Genomic DNA, 18,004 nt, shown 5'->3' with positions numbered 1-18,004 from the left:
AGGATTTGAATTCCACATGTAGCACACCTAGAGCAGGCTGCTGTGAGTTAGACACCAGCCAACCACCTCATTAACTTCTGCCAAATAGACAGACGCAGCATGAGTGGCTCTCTGCAGAGAATGGGACCTTAGGAACTACATTATAGGAAATCCAGCAGTCCGTGTAGCTCTCAATGACCCAGAAGGTAAATAGAGAGCGTGACACCACGTGGATCATCAAGGAAACTCTTTCATGTGTAGCTAATGGTGTCTCTGGCGACCATGCCACCCACTCCCCAAAGAAGGATCTTTCCTCTTCCACACACGAAGGAGACAGCAAAAGGTTGGCAGGCGAGTGTTATGCCTTAGAGTGCAGAAGACTGAAGGGTGTGTAAAATCATGAGGGGCATAGGTAGGGTGAGGCTACACACCTTTTTTCCCAAGTTTTCCAAGTTCAAAGTTTAAAGTAATTTTTTAAATCAAAGTACATACAGTATATAACAATATATACTACCCTGAGATCAGAATCATTCAGGTTTAATATCACTGGCATATGTCATGAAATTTGTTGTCTTTGTGGCAGCAGTACATCGTAACAGAAAAACTGTGAACTACAGTAAGTGTACATATTAAGTAGTTAACTAAGTAGTGCAAAATAATATTCAAAAAAAGTGAGTTAGTGTTCATGGGTTCAATGTCTATTCAGAATCTGATGCGCGGGGAAGAAGCTGTTCCTGAATCGCTGACTGTGTGCCTTCAGGCTTCTGTACCTCCTTCCTGATGGTAGCAATGAGAAGAGGGCATGTCCTGGGTGATGGGGGTCACGAATGATGAACTCCACCTTTTTGAGGCATTGTTCCTTGAAGATGTCCTGGATGCTGGGGAGGATAGTGCCCATGACGGAGTTAATTTGAGTTTACTAGTCTTTGCAGCTTATTTCAATCCTGTGCAGTAGCTCCACCCTCCCCCATACCAGATGGTGATGCAGCCATTTAGAATGCTCTCCACAGTACATCTGTACACCTGTACCCATTTTCTTGCGGGCATTCACAGTAGATACACAGCAACCTGAGGGCAGAGATGTAAGTTGAGAGGGGAAAAACTTAAAAGGGTCCTGAGGGGCAACTTCTTCTCATAAAGATTGGTCCACGTAGGGAATGAGGTGTAAGAAAATGTAGTGGGGCAAGGTAAAATAATGACATACAATATAAAACACATTTGGACAGGTTCAAAGTTTGATAGTAAATTTACTACCAAACTACATATATATCACCATATACAACCCCGAGCTTCATTTTCTTGTGGGCATACTCTATAAATCCATAACAGGACAATAACCATACTAGAATCAATGAAAGACCACTTGGGCATTCAACCAGTGTGCATGGATAGGAAAAATTTGCAGAGATTTGGGCTAAAAGATGCAGCCAAAGGGTCCATCTGAAAATGGGTATCTTGGTCAGCATGGATGAGATGGGTAGAACGGCCAGTTTTTCATACTGTATTGTTTTATGATTTTGGGTGGCGTGGTCAAGATAGGTCTCTACAAAGGAGATGTAAGGCACTCCTTCCCTCCACTAGCCTACAGGCCACCCTTGGCCAAGGTGTAGCACCTGCTTAGCCCCCCGATCAGGGCCACGTGAAGTCATGGAGGCAGGTGGCAGATGGTCATATGAGTAGCTGGTGCAAATCACAAGTCCTGGTTATGTGACTACTGACACCAGGCAGACAATCTCTGAAGAGTATTGATAATGGCTGGGGTCACCCATCTTGTAAAGACACTGTCCAGAAGAAGGCAATGACAAACCACTTTTGTAGAAAAATTTGCCAAGAACAATCATGGTCAAGACCATGACATCATACGACACGGCACATAATGATGATCATGATTTATGTGTTAACTACTCTCGACTCTGTAGAGGAACTGTGAGTGGACCATTTATAAAATTAACCACCTGGGCTTCTTAATAGCACTCATTATTAGAAGGGTCAGGGCAGAAGACACAGGGAGAACTATCCTAGTTCCCCTCCCAGTCACACATAACATTTACAATTATATCACCGTTTCTTCAGTGACATTGGGTCTAAATCCCAGAACACCTCCTCAGCCGCACTCATTATAGGAAGGACATGGGAGCTTGAGAGAGGGCACATTGGAGATTTACCAGAATGCTGCCTGAATTAGAGAGCGTGTTTTGTCATGATAGGCTGGAGTGAGCTCGGGCTTTTCTCTTTAGAGTGAAGGAGGATGAGAGAAGACTTGATAGAGGTGTAGAAGACAATAAGAGGCATAGATCGAGCGGACAGCCTGAGACTTTTTCCCAGGATGGGAAGGGCTAATACGAGGGGGCTTAATTTTAAGGTGTTTGGAAGAAAATATAAGGGTATGTCAGAGGTGATGTTTTACACAGAGAGTGGTGGGTCCATGGAAACCTCTGCTAGGGGTGCTGGTAGAGGCAGATAAGTTTGGGGCATTGAAGAAACTCTTAGTTGGACACATGGAAGACAGATAAATCAAGGGTAATGTAGGAGGGAAGAGTTAGATTGATCTTAGAGTATAGATAAAAGGTCAGCTCAAGACAATGGCCTGAAAAGCTTGTACTGTGTAAAGTTCTATGCTGTCTAGCACTGTGCAATTCAAAATGGCAGCACATCAACGAGGGCCTATTAGGCACGGACAACGGATGTGCTGGCTTGCTCAGATACCCACATCTCTTAAATTCAGATAAATTTCTGTACATGTACATCAAAACATGCAGTGAAACGTGCTGATTGCACGAACAACCAACACAACTTAAAGGTGTGCTGGGGGCAGCCCGCAAGTGTCGCCACACGTTCCAATTCATGCAGGGCATAATCACAATGTTCAGCAGAACAACATAAGCAACACCAGCAAAGACAAAACATCAGCAATCAAGTGGCTTTTCTCCCTCCTAGCTCACACAGCCACCTACTCAGATTCAGTCATCCAACCCCAGGAAAGGCTGCCTCTGGGCCCCCAACCTACAACCCCGAGCACAAAATAGTAGACTCACAGACTTCGGGCCTGACTTCTGGGCATACCATCAAGCCTACAACTTCCTAACAAGCAGATCATTAGCCGTGGAGGCCTGAGGCCTGGAAACCCCTCACTGTCTTTAAAACCTACTTCTTTAACCGAGGTTCAGGTCACCTCTCCTAATAAACGGGTTGTGGCACGTGATGTCCAATTAAAATGTCCTGGGGTATTTTTGTATGCTGTAAGACCCAAAATCAATTCAAAATGTTGTCTATTGACTGTTTTCTGGGTGGTCACAGACTGTATAGTCAATAACACTTTAGATCCTCAGCCAAGATATTCAATTTGCTGCAAACTTCGGTTAAAAGCTATTGGCTGTAATTTTCATAACGCTGTGGGTAACAAATCATTTGAACAGAGATGCAACATGATTGAAGGAATAGCAAGCGTTCAAACAAAGCTAACTAGAGGAACAGACACAACTGCTGGGAGAGCTCAGCATGTCAGGCCCCATCTTTGCAGGGGCAAAGCAATGAAAGCGTCATCAGGACAGGAAAGGAAGTGGGAAGAAGATGCGGGGGGAGGGTAAGCAGGACAAGTAAGAATGTGATAGGTGGAGCCAGGTGGGTGGGGGAGGGCTGAATGAAGCAAGAAGCTGGGAGGTGATAGGTGGAAAACGTAAAGCATTGGAGAAGAAGGAATCTGATAGGAGAGGAGAGTGGACCATGGAGAAAGAGAAGGAGGAGAGGCACCAGGGGAAGCTGATAGGTAGATGAGGAGAAGAGGTAAGAGGCCAGAGTGAGGAACTGAAGAAGATTGGAAGGGAGAGGGGGGAAATTACTGGAAGTTGGAGAAATCAATCATCTGCTCTTTGGTTTTGCTGACATTGAGTGAGAAGCATGAGAAGCAGTTGTTGTGATGCCATTAACCAGGTTTTCATTCTTGGCTAAATACCAACCATACCAATGCTTCAAGAGAAGCTCGTTGCCTGCCGCAGATGAACAAAATGCCAGATGAATGCAGCCAGATGCTTCCATCACTGGGAGCCATTAAATGTTTTCCAGAATTAATCTCAGGACATACCGCAAGGCCCCCTGCTGATAACCTTGATCCTACGTTGTTGAGTACACTGGGCCATCTCCAGCTCACACTCGTTGCTGTACGTGGAGTAATCCGACCCACAGACAGGAGCCACCACCGATGGACAGGCACCTCTCTTGCAGATGCAGGTTCCCTTGTCTGGCTCTCTGGGATCCCTTTCACACATGGCCCCAAATCCACAGAGGACGCCTCGGCACACTGGGGAAAAAGGAGACAAACCTGGTTAAAGACGTTATTCTTTTTTAACAACATAAGACACTGCTGGTTTTGAGGTCAGCACAGAGGTTAAGGGTCAGGGTACGGTTTAGGGACAGGTAGAGGTCAGGAGTAGTAAATGGAAAGTAAAGAGCAGGAACCAACATTCGGGTCAAGATGGCGCTGAACGGCTATGCCCATCAATGTTGTGGCTCAGATCTAGTCACACTAAAGTCTGAGGCCAAGGACTGTAGGCCTTGAGGGGGCCATCCCTAGAGGTCTGTATGTGTGTGCAAGTGGGTGGGAGGGAGGGAGGGAGAAAAAGAGATTGTTTTGCTGTTGTTTATCTTGTTTTCAAATTTATTATCGAAGTTCGAATACATTATACACCCTGGAGTTTCATTTCCTAACAGGCAGCCACGAAACAAAGAAACCCAAAAGAACCCATATATAAAGAAAACCGTCAACAACCCAATGTGCAGAGGTTCAAAATAAATAATGCTCATAAAGAATAAATAACCCATATAAAAAAAATGAACACACAATGTGTAGAGAATAACCCCACAAGCAAAGAGCATTCTGAACTAAAGCCTGCAAGAGTTCAGCGCAGAGCTGAGTTTGGTGGTGGTGTTATTGCCGCTGCTTGTGTTACTCAGCTGAACATTGTGGGCCTGCTATGTTGGCGACAATTGTCCGTGCTGCTTGTTAACACACACTATGCATTTCACTGCACGTTTCGACATACATGTGATAAATAAATCTGAAGTAGAACACACAAAATGCTAGAGGAACTCTTCACGGCCTGAAAGATAAACTGTTTATTTCCTTCCATTGATGCTGCCTGACTTGCAGAGTTTCTCCAGCATTGTGGGTGTGAGTATATATCCGCAGAGTCTCCTGTGTATATGTTTTCTAACGATCCCAGTCTCTGCTCCACTGCACAAATCAGATTGCACTAAAACACAAAATTAGGAGCTCCTCAACTGACTGCCACTGTGCTGGTTCACTGATAACAAAAAATGTTATACTGATGAAAAGAAACATGCCTGGCTCAAATACTAAAGGATGTAGATTAAAGATTGCGATGGTATTGAGTTCTCTGTCTGCAAGGCCCTAACTTCAAAATAAGAAGTTCTGCCCTCTCCAATATAGATATCTACGGGTACTCTCACTATGAATACTATGCTCTCGGTACACTGTATCACTGACTCTCCAAGGACTAACTTACCGGTAATTTCCTGCCTCGTCTCTGTGACGTGGTTTAGCTGCCAATACCCACTGCTTTTGGATGGCACTACCGAGATATATCTCTATCAAAGGTGTAAGGCGCTTCTTCCCTCTGCTAGCTCGCAGGCCAACCTTGGGCAAGGTGTAGCAACTGCTTAGCTCCCTGAATCAGCGTCACGTGAAGCCACGAGAGCAGGTGGTGGATGGACGTATGAGCAGCTGGTGCATATCACAAGTCCTGGTTATGCCACCACCGACACCAGGCAGACAGTCTCTGAAGTGATGCTAGCACAGGAGTGTCTGTACATAAAGTGACTGACAGGAAATGATAAAGTAGTGGTGGTTGGGGGTGTGGAGGGGTGGGGTAGTGGGTGGAGGTGTTGATCAGCCTTACTGCTTGGGGAAAGTAACTGTTTTCGAGTCTGGTGGTCCTGGTGTGGATGCTACGTAGCCTCCTCCCTGATGGGAGTGGGACAAACAGTCCATGAGCAGGGTACGTGCCAAAAGAGATAAAAACAGAATTAAGCCATTTGGCCCATCGAGTCTGTTCCGCCATTCTATCATGGCTGATTCGTTATCCCTCTCAACCCCATTCTTCTGCCTTTGCCATCCAAAACCCTTTCTGACACCATTCCCATTAATCTCTTCTGTACCTTCTCTGTGATAGTCATATTCTCCCTCTCGCTGAACTGAAGATGCCCAGGATTCAGTATGATATTCATACTCTACTTCAGTCTGACATAACTTCTTAGTATTTGTCATTTATGATCTGGTTCTAAAGTTTGGAAACCATCATTTACTTTTGAAAAACTGTTCTAATAAGATGTCTTGCCAACTTAAATCTTCGTGTATATAAAAGCGACCATATTTCTCTGTTCTTTAATCCTCTATAAAGTATTACCATTCAGTTACCTCGTTCTTCTGAAGGACATTTACCCACTTCAGCACTGAACAGCATTGGCTGAGTGCCTACCCGTCTACCAGATATAAACAAAGAGTGCATTGGCATAGCGATTAAGAGGTAAAATTGCCTCTGAACTAAGATCAGACAAGCCAGTCTGCATACAAAAGGCACGGGGCCCACACAAAAGGTTGGTCCACATGCAGCAAGAGTACAGAGATCTGAATTCCATCGTCAGTCACAGTAAAATAGAGCAGACATGAACTGAGTAAGATGAAGGTAGCTTACACAGGGAAAACTGGTGGCATCTGGGGACAGAGGTGGCGGCTTCAACTCACTTAATCAAGTTCAAGATCAGGTTCTATTTCATTGTCATTCAACCAGAGTCGTATACAGCTAAACAGAACATCGTTCCACTGGGGTCAAGGCGCAAAACACAGTATATATAGTTAGGCACGGCACATATGGCTATGATCCAACTCATACAGTCAGAAAATAATAGGGACGCAAGTCTCCAGGTGGCATAGCCTGAAGATTGACAGGTTGACATAACGTTGGAGGTGCAAGTTTATACATGACAGTATAATGTTACTGACACAATTATAATAAAACAAGCAGTTGTCTAAAAATGTGTGAAACAGCAGCATGAGAAGATTAAAAGTGACCAGTGCAGGATGTTCCACAAACGGATTTTATTTTACACCAAGTGAAAACGATGGCGGTATGGTATTATAGCCGTTAGCATTAGGCTTTACAGCGGCACTGAAAAACCGGGGTTCAATTCCCACCGCTGTCTGTAAGTAGTTTGTACATTCTGCCCATGACTGCACGGGTTTCCACAGGTGCTCCAGCTTCTTCCGTGTTCCAAAGGTGCACGGGTCAGGGTTAGGAAATTGTGGGCATGCCTTGTTGGTACCGGAAGCACTGCGACAATGCGGGCTTCCCCCAGCAAAATCCTCGATGCAAACAACACATTTCACTCTGTGTTTTGATGTACATGTGACAAATAAAGCTAATCTTTAAATTGATGAATAATGAAAGGAACACAAAGGCTTAGGTTTAAATTTATAATTCTACTGAATCCTGTCACATTGATTAATCATCCATTGTAGAGTTTCTGCCCTTTCTGTTCTTCTTTCCCCATTCAATGTCAGGAAACGTAGAGGAGGCCTGACCCAAACACAGAGCAGTGGAGCTGATTTAGTGGCGAGTGATAACTTTAATAATAAACTGCTAAATAACAAGCCATGAGGGGGCCACAAAACAAGAGAGAACAGACACTTAACACAAGTCAACGAGGTAACTGAAAGCCAGGAGTAACTGGTTGAGGCCGGCTGGTTCATATGAGTGAAGAAGGATTCCGAGTGAGAGTAGGGTTTAAATAGGCTGCAGGTGATGAGTTGGAAATGAGTGGCAGGTGACTCCTATTAGCTGGGTGGAGACTGGGATGTACCTGTCTGTGCACACATGACATTCTATAGCTTTGTCCCTTATTCCGTGACTTGCCTCCACTTCATTTGGATGAAATAAAGCTTCACATTATCGTTATTAACAAGCCAGCCTGTAACAACTTTGCAATAATGTTCATTACTTTTTGGATAGGCTCATCCTTACAGCTGACAGCTCTGCTCTCTAATCTGATTGCCTGCTGTAACAACGTTTAATTTCTCAGAGTTTCACTCGACAACTAAAGCCCAATTACTTAGTTGTGACAAATTTGTAATTTTAATACATGCAAAGAAAGAATTAATTCCACTGTGGACGGTCCCAAGCTTGGCTGTAAAAGGAGGAGGGGTGGGCATGGGGCTAGCAACCCCATCTCGTAAAAACCCAGAGCTACAGAAATGCCAAAGGAAGCTCCAAAGAACTCATCCCCTGGAATCAGACTTAGAATCAGGTTTAATATCACTGGAATATGTTGTGAAACTTGTTGTACATAATAAAAAACTATAAATTACAGTAAGAAGTGTGTACGTTAAGAAGGTTAAAATTAGTACCGCAAAAAGAGAAAAAAAAAGTAGTGGGGTAGTATCCATGGGTTCAAAGTCCATTCAGAAACCTGATGAGGGGGAAGAAGCTATTCCTGAATCATTCAATGTGTGTCTTCAGGTTCCTCTACCTCCTCCCTGATGGTAGTGATAAGTTGAGGGTGAGGGGGGCCCTTAATAATGGATACCAGCTCTTTGAAGCATCACTCCTTGAAAACATTCTGGATGGTGAGGAGGCAAGTACCCTTGTTGGAGCTGATCTTCGCTTATAAGATGTATAGGTGGCTGACACCAGGGCTTGAAAGCTAGTCCAAGATACAGGTCCCTGTGAGCTGCATTTGGCCGCCTATACCCCAGTAAGGGAAAAGGACTTAAGACGATGAAGAAGAAACAGTGAACTGGAAATAAATAGAGTTTAATAAAAAGGATAAACCTTAGCCATAATTATTTTTTCCCATTTACGTTAATTGAATGTGTTATGGGCCAAATAACCAAGGTAGGTAACTTGAGTTAAGTTAGAAACTGGTTGTGATTTAGTAAATGTAGAATTGATTTGGAAGATATGTAATAAAAAAAAGTTCTCAAAATACTCAGTGAGTCAGGCAGTATCTGTTAAAAAAGATGCTTCCAACCAAACAGGCAGAAGTCACATTGGAGAGAAGTTGTATAAGACGATGGCAAAGCCTCATTTGGAGAACTGTGTGCAGTTCTGGTCTCCTACCTACAGCAAAGATATCAGAAGGATTGAAAGGGTGGAGAGAAAGTTTACAAGGATGTTGCCAAGGATTAAGGACTGGTGGTATAGGGAAAGGTGTTATACGTTAGGACTTTATTCCCTGGAGCATAGGAGAATGAGGGCAAATATAATGGAGGAATACAAAATTTTGTGGGGTATAGATAGGGTAAATACAAGCAGGTTTTTTCAATTTAGCGACAGAGCTAGAAGAGCTTAGCAGGTGCGACAGCTTCTATAGAAATGAATAAACGGTTGACGTTTCGGGCCGAGGCCCATCTTCAGGACTGAAAAGGGGGAAGATGCCAGAATAAATAGGTGGGGGAAGGAGGAGGAGGATAACTGGAAGGTGATAGAAGGTGGGACACATTTCCCAGATGAGTAGGAAAGGTAAAGGGCTGGAGATGAAGGAATCTGATAGGACAGGAGAGTGGACCATAGGAGAAACAGAGGTGGAGGGGCACTGAGGGAGGTGATAGACAGGTGAGAAGAAGAGATAACAGTGGGGAAAATAAGAATAGGGAAGGGGAAGGGAAAAGGTACTGAAAGGAGAAAACAATGTTCATGCCATCAGGTTGGCGGTTACCTGGACGAAATATGAGGTGTTGCTCATATGAGCAAAACAATCAAAAACCCAGAGATGATGGAAGTCCAAAACAAAACAAAAATTGCTGGAAAGGCTCAGAAGGTCAGGCGGCATCTGAGAGGAGAGAAATACAAGGAACTTTTCAGGCCGAAGTCTCTTTGAAGGAACTGCGTACAATTTAATATTCTGATGTCGTTAGCTGGCTACACGTTCGAGAACTGAGGTAGTGTTTCAGGACACACTTAATCTATTCAAGGTTGAAATGAAGATGATTTTAGAGTCATGGAGTACTTCAGTACACACCGACCATCAGGTACCCAGAGACACTAACCTCATTTTATCTATCTATCTATTAGTCTGCCTGTTAGTCTAGCTATCCATCTCGAGAAGCTGGATAATGGGGTTGAGAGGAATAATGAATCAACCATGATGGAATGCCAGTGAGACTCGAGCGGCTGAATGGCCTAATTCTGCTCCTATTTCTTATGGTCTTATTATATTCAAAGTGGAGATTGGCAGTTTCTTAATTAGTAAGGGTGTCAAAGCTTACGGGACGAAGGCAGCATAACGTGGTTCAGTGGATAATAAATCAGCCATGAAGGAATAGTAGAGCAGCTTCAATGGGCTGAATGGCCTAATTCTGCTGAGAATGAGAATCACGGTGGGGAAAAGGGGAAGGGAGAGGGGAGGGGGCGTGAAGCACCAGAGGGACATTCTGTAATGATCAATAAACCAATTGCTTGGAATCAAATGACCGAGCCTGGTGTCTCAAGGCTGGGTGTGCTGGACTTGCACCAACCCTACCCACACCACTGCCACTCCTTCTCCGCCACCTGGCCATACCGCTCCTGTGGTACTCGCCATTCCCAACATCCTTTACTCCCACCAGATTCACAAACTCACTCTCCGCTCATCGTTGACTAATACAGTCCTGTGCAAAAGCCTTAGGCACCGTGACTACATTTACTGTATGTGCCTAAGACTTTTGCACAGGACTGTACATATTTATTCAGAGACACAGCATGGTAACAGGCCCTTTCAGACCAACGAGCCCGCACTGCCCAATTACATCCATGTGACCAATTAACCTACTAACCCATCTTTGGAATGTGGGAGAAAACTGGAGCACCCGGAGGAAACCTGCACAGTGACATTCAAACTCCTTCAGAGAAAGCCGCGGAATTGAACCTGGATCGCTGGTGCTGTTACAGTGTTATGCTGACCCCTACACTACCTTGCTGCCATAGATTTCTATTAATTTTGTACAGATTCTACCCCTTATCCACACTCAGGGGTAATGTAAATTGGCAAATTGGTTTATCATTGTCAGATGTACTGTGGTGTACAGTGAAAAACTTTATTTTGCATCCCATAAATATACGGAGGCCAAGTTATTGGGTATATTTACAGTGGAGGTTGATAGATTCTTGATTAGATGGGATGTCAGCAGTTACAGGAAGGTTGGAGAATTGGGTTTAGATGGAATAATAAATTAGCCATGATTAAGTGTTGGAACAGACTTGATGGTCTAATTTGTCTCCTATGTCCTAAGATCCTCACTGGATCAGGGTACCTGACCTAGGAGGCTTCTGCCAGAGGTTGCACTGGTATGTGCATTGAGTGCCAGCAAAGATGATGTTACAAGCTTTCATCAAGAGTTAGAAGAGGTTTAACTTCAGTGGTTGAAGTGATCTATATTTTCTCTTCGAAAGACAGTGCAAAGTGAGATGCGTTCAAGGCCAACGGGTCAGCGTCAACCGAGATGGATTATAATTGGTGTCTGCCAGTTATCACTCCATTACCTCCCAGTCTCTAGAATAAATACCACCATTTTCTCCTTTAACCTTAGTTACTTCTTAACGATTAAGTGGATCTGTCAGAAATGGAATGTTTAATAGTCAATTGGTTTCACCTTATTCACATACTTTAAATTCGATGCAGCCAGCCATGCCTGACAGTAACAATTCAACCATTCTTCAGGAAGAAATTTGCAACATTATCTTTCTTTTTATATTCTTAAAAGAATTGCTAACTCTAATTTCTCTCCTTGGCTGCTCGAGTGCAGCCAGTCTACAGCACTCACTCAGTCCTGGTGCCTGTGCTGTCATTTGGAATATCATTCCGCTAAGAAGGTCATTCCAGCCACTCCCATCCGTTTGACCTCATCCAGCCTGCAATTCTCCGCAAACATGGGAACAACAGAAAATAGGAGCAGGAATATGCTGCTCAGCTCCTCTTCTCATTACTACCATCAGGGAGGAGAAATGGAAGCCTGAAGGCTCACATTCAACATTTCAGGAATGGACAATACACCCCTCACTACTTTCTTTTCTCCTTTTTGCACTATTTATTTAACTTTTTAAATATATGCAGTATATATACTTAATGTAATTCACTGTTTTTATTATTACATATTGCAAAGTACTGTTGTCACAAAACAACAAATTTCATAGCATATGGCAGTGAAATTAAACCTGATTCTGATATCATCAATTAAATATCGATTGTTTACTCTTTTCCATAGACGCTGCCTGACCTGCTGAGTTCCTCCAGCATTTTGTGTGTGTTGTTATGGATTTCCAGCATCTGCAGATTTTATCGTCTCATCTACTAATTTATCAATCAATCTATCTGTCTGTCCATCTGCCTAGCTATCTATCATCTACTATCCATTTATCTAAGCACTAGAGGTTCTGCAGATGCTGGTCCTCCTTCCACTTTCTTATTCTGGCTTCTTCCACCTTCCTTTCCTGATCAGATGAAGTGTGTCAGCATGAAATGTCGACTGTTTCTTCATTTCCATAGACACTGCCTGACCTGCCGAGTTCCTCCAGTGTTTTGTGTGTCTATCTGTAGTATCTTTCACTTAATTGTTTAGAGAAACAGCATGATTACAGGCCCTCTCGGCCCAATGAGTCCACTTCGCCCAATTACACCCATGTGACCAATTAATTGACTAAGCCCCTTCTCAAACCTTCATTCATGGTAATCATGGCTGATCTGGTCCAGACCAAATCTCCACAGACTGTCTAGACTCCTCACTAACTTGGTAAAGCCACCAGCATAATCAAAGACCCTACCCACCACAGTCACTTTCTCTTCTTCTCCCCTTCAACCGAGTAGAAGGTATAAAACCTTAAACACACACACCACCAGGCTCAAGGACTGCTTCTATCCTGCTCTTATAAGACCCTTGAATGGGAGGAAACTGGAGCACTTGGAGGAAACCCACATGGTCATGGGGAGAACGTACGCACTCCATACAGGGAGAGGCGGGAATCGAACCGGGGTTGCCGGCACTGTAATAGTGTTGTTCTGACCACTACGCTACCCTGTTGCTTACAGTGCACTAAGAAAGAAGAAGGTAAAACAATAACAATGCGGAATAAAGTGTTAAACTACAGGGAATACAATAAAGTTCAAGACCATAATGAGGTAAAGAGTCCATCTTATTGAACTAGAGAACCATTCAATAGTCTGATAACAACAGGGTAGATGCGGTCCTTGAGCCTGGTGGAACGTGATTTGTATCTTCTGCTCGATGGCAAAGGGGATGTGGTCTTTGATTATGCTGGCTGTTTTACTGAGGCAGCTCGAAGTGTAGACAGACTGTATTTGGAGCCAATTTCAGAAGTTGGGAATATCAGAATTTCTTATTAATGTCTCTCTCATCCCTGCAGAAAGAGATATTAGTTGACCAGTCCTGATGAAGGGTCTCGGCCTGAAACATCGATTCTTTCTTCCTCTCCATAAAAGCAGAGTTCAGCAGCCTTTTGTGTGTGTTGCTCTGGATCTCAGCAGAATCTCTTCCGTTCATTAGTTCACCTTGAGTAGGTTGGGTTTAAACTCATGATTGCCTTACATAGTAACAGCAGTTAGCATGATACTGTTACTGGTCAGAGCATCGGAGATTTCAGAGTTCAATTCCAGCTTCCTCTGTAAGAACGCTTATATGTTTCTCCCATGTGCGCATGGGTTTCCTCTGGGTGCTCCTGTTTTCTCCCACAGAACAAAAATGTTCCGGTTAGTAGGTGAATTGGTCATTGTAAATTGTCCTGTGATTAGACTAGGGTTAAATAGGTGGGTTGCTGAGCTGTGGAGCTTGTTAGTGCCTGTTCTGGGCTGCATCTCTAAATCAATAAAAAATATAAAACATCACTGCAGCTCTGCACCGTCCATTGAGTGGACTTAAATCTGAACTGATCTTCTTGAATTAAAATAGCAAAGAAGAGACTTGTTGATTGTGTAATCAAGTCCCAGCCATGCTTACACCTGACTGCATATGTCTCCACCGTCGATCGGCTCGTCACATGTGACTTGAAGTTATCTCCGAGGAAACAGTCACGAGGAAGCTCCGAAGAAACTAGCTCGTCCATACTTTATTGATAACTGTTGGAATTTGTTACCGTGTGATTTATCTGAGATGTCACTGTGTTTGCAATGCAGGAATCTTGAGGCAATTATTTTTGTTGGGAGTGTCAGTGCTATTGTGCTTTTTATTAGAACATAGAAAACAGAATACAGCAGAGGAACAGGCCTTTTGGCCCACAACATTGTGCTGACCCAAATGTATCAGTAATCAGATCACCAACTACACTAGTACACCTGCCTACACAATGTCCATATCCCTCCATTTTCCTCACATTCATGTGCCTTTCTAAACGTCTCTTAAAAGTTCCTAATGCATCTGCCCTTACCACAACTCCAGGCACCCACCACTCTGTGCAAAAAACTTGCCCCTTGCATCTCGTATGAAATTACCCCCTCTCACCTTAAATTTAAATGTATGTCCTCTGGTATTAGACCTTTGGAAAATGATACTGCCTATCTACTCCATCTATGCCTCTCATAATCTTGTAAACCTCTATTCCATCTCCCCTCAGCCTTTGCCGCTCCAAGTTTGTCCAGCCACCAGTTATAGCACATGCCCTCTAATCCAGGTAATGTGTTGGTAAACTTCTGCACCTTCTCCAAAGCCTCAACAATGAGGCAATCAAAACTATACGCAACACTCCAGATGTGACCGAACTGGCGTTTTACAAAGCTGCAACGTAAGTTCCTGATGTTTGAACTCACTGCCTCGACTAATAAAGACAAGCATGCCATATACCTTCTTAACCACTCTATCATCCTGTGGAGCCACTTTCAGGGAGCTATGACCACGGACCCCGAGATTCCTTTTGTATATTGAAGTTGGCTGTTTACAGAATTGTGCACTGTCCTCATCTCTGTTCTAAATGGATGTCCCTCTACTGAAAACATACTCTCCACAGCCACTCTATCTAGATTTTACATTCCCTCATTCTGTGAGATCAAGGCTGGCTTACAAATACCCGTCTTCGTCCTTTGTCTCTTCATGGCCACTCTCCTTGAGATGTCCGATGAGCCTCTTCCACCAGTATAAATCACAATGTGAAATAATTATCAATTAGCCCTCCATTTCCTTAGCTGCATGAACAATATCCCTGTCATTCAGTGGTCAACATGGCTCTTGGCCTCCTTATTTTTCCCAATGTGGTTACATTATTTTTCTGTTAATTTCATTTCTACACAATCTTCAGCAGTATTTATTGCTTGTTTTCTATTATTTATTTAGAGGTACAGCACCGAACAGGCCCTTCCAGCCCAATGAGCCAGGCCGCCCAGCAACCCACAGGCCTGATCACAGGACAATTTACAATGACAAATTAGCTACTAACCAGTACATCTTTGGACCGTAGAGGAAACCGGGGCACCCAGAGAAAACCCATGGGGAGAATGTACAAATGGCTTATAGACAGTACCAGAACTGAACTCCAAACTCGGATGTCCCCCAGCTGTAATGGTGTCACGCCGACCACTACACTACTGTTACCTTTTCAAATTTCTATTGCATTACCAGCATTAATACTCACTTTTCTCTTCATCCATATCTTTTCTCGTGGGGTATAAATTGCTTTCTTTATCACAATAAATTGTACTTTGAATACCTCCTACCAATTGACTTCAATTTAATGCATTGCTTAGTTTACTCTGAACCGTTTCTCTCTCATCAAATTGTTATCAATCCTCCCCAAGTGCAGAATCTTAATCACTGTTTTGTGTTGAAGTCGTCGTATCATGATTGCCATTTGATAAGTCTTACCATACTGTAAAGCTGCAAACTAAATCCAGTCATCATCAAGTCTAATGTGATCTATTGTTGGCAGGGACTAAACGATATTGAAAGATATTTTGATTACACTGAGGTAATTTACTATTTCTCTGCCTGAAAGAGTCTTCTTATCAAATCCTGAATTAAGATGTTGTCTTTATTATATACTGGTCAAATTTCTGCAGTTAAATTTTCTACTAATCCGCAACTGTTACTAAGAGCCTGCAGTGTTTTAGATTCTGGTATAATTCCACCAGAGTTTAAGAACTTCTCTACTTAAGAAGTTGGAGACTTGTACATCAGTTTCCTAGGGCCTGGGTTTGAAGACCTGCCCATGTAGGTATGTAGATTGGTAGTTGGGAGGGAGGAAAGGGGCTTGTTTCATTTTATTGCTTGTTGTGTTCAGTTCTGATATGTCCTGCCAGCCCTACGGCCAACTGGGGACCCACCAATGGACAACTTCTATGGTCATCTGAGGACACACCAATAGACAACCCCTGTGGTCACCTGAGGACCCACCAATAGACAACCGCTACGGCCACCTGAGGACCACCAATAGCCAACCCCTACAATCACCTGAGGACCCACCAATAGCCAACCCCTACCGCCACCTGAGGACCCACCAATAGACAACCCCTACGGTTACCTGAGGACCCACCAATAGACAACCCCTACAGTCACCTGAGGTTCCACCAATAGACAAACCCTACGGTCACCTGAGGACCCACCAATAGACAACCCCTGCGGTCACCTGAGGTTCCACCAATAGACAACCCCTACAGTCACCTGAGGTTCCACCAATAGACAAACCCTACGGTTACCTGAGGACCCACCAATAGACAACCCCTACAGTCACCTGAGGTTCCACCAATAGACAAACCCTACGGTCACCTGAGGACCACCAATAGACAACCCCTGCGGTCACCTGAGGACCCACCAATAGACAATCCCTACGGTCACCTGAGGACCCACCAATAGGCAAACCCTGAGGAGAAGATCATACTCGACTTCAGTGATCATACTACTAACACAAAAAACGTGTTTCATCGTATGTTTCAATGTAGTGATAGATGTTTCTTATATTCACTGTAAATGCCCACAAGAAAATTAATCTCAGAGCTGCGTATGGTGAGACACAGTATATAGACTTTGACAATACATTTACTTTGAATTTTGAATAAATGAATCTGAACCTCATTCTGAACTGCATCCAAATAGGATCTCCCCTGGTATCTAACCTCTTTCTAAGTCATTTTTCATCACAGAAATGCTTTCGTTTTTAGCTACAATGACAACTCCTCATCCTGTAATTTACTATACTTTTTCTAAAACGGTGCAGGCTCAAAGGGCCGAATGGTCTACTTCTGCACCTATTGTCTAAAACATCTTATCAAGATTTAAGATTTATCATGTGTACATCCAAACACACAGTGAAGTGCATTATTTGCATTAACAACCAACAGACCTGAGTATGTGAGGGGGTCAGCATGTAAAACAAATAAATTAGATCTCTCTTACACCATGAAATACAGATCTTGTTTTTACCTTGAAAATATAGTAGATGGAGTTTTGCATGAGGTCCCTGTGCATCTTTGGCAAATTTAACAGCTACATCAGAGCTTGAATGCTATCACCTCTTACAAAGTGAAATCAAACGACATGGGTGATAACAGGGCTCCACTTCCAGATGAGCTCAGTGCCTCCTGTGCTCACTTTGACTGTCAAAACATGGAGCAACCATCACAAACTCCCACAGCCTCTGATGATCCTGTGATATCAGTCTCTGAGGCCAATGTGAATCAGAATCAGGTTTATTATCACCGGCATGTGATGTGAAATTTAACTTAGCAGCAGCAGTTCAATGCAATACATAATGTAGAAGATGAAAAAAATAATAAATCAATCAATCAATCAATCACAGTATATGTATATTGAATAGATTAAAAATCATGCAAAAACAGAAATACTGTATATTAAAAAAGTGAGGTAATGTCCAAAACTTCAATGTCCACCTAGGAATTGGATGGCAGAGGGGAAGAAGCTGTTCCTGAATCGCTGAGTGTGTGCCTTCAGGCTTCTGTACCTCCTCCCTGATGGTAACAGTGAGAAAAGAGCATGCCCTGGGTGCTGGAAGTCCTTAATAATGGACGCTGCCTTTCTGAG

At 43.4% G+C, this 18,004-nt stretch overlaps 1 protein-coding gene across 13 annotated transcripts in view; it reads right to left on the bottom strand.

Annotated features, from left to right (window-relative positions):
• agrn (agrin) overlaps positions 1 to 18,004 on the bottom strand; it is a 523,540-nt gene that overhangs the window by 175,628 nt on the left and 329,908 nt on the right. For all 13 annotated transcript variants that reach the window (XM_073032309.1, XM_073032310.1, XM_073032315.1 and 10 more), the window contains one exon: positions 4,061 to 4,276. In XM_073032309.1, the coding sequence (XP_072888410.1) occupies positions 4,061 to 4,276 (216 nt within the window). The remainder of the gene's footprint in view (positions 1 to 4,060; positions 4,277 to 18,004) is intronic.

Source organism: Hemitrygon akajei, chromosome 29, assembly GCF_048418815.1.
Source record: "Hemitrygon akajei chromosome 29, sHemAka1.3, whole genome shotgun sequence".
Lineage (NCBI taxonomy): Eukaryota > Metazoa > Chordata > Chondrichthyes > Myliobatiformes > Dasyatidae > Hemitrygon > Hemitrygon akajei.
Note: the sequence above shows the minus strand (reverse complement) of the source record. Positions and strands in the feature narration are given on the sequence as shown.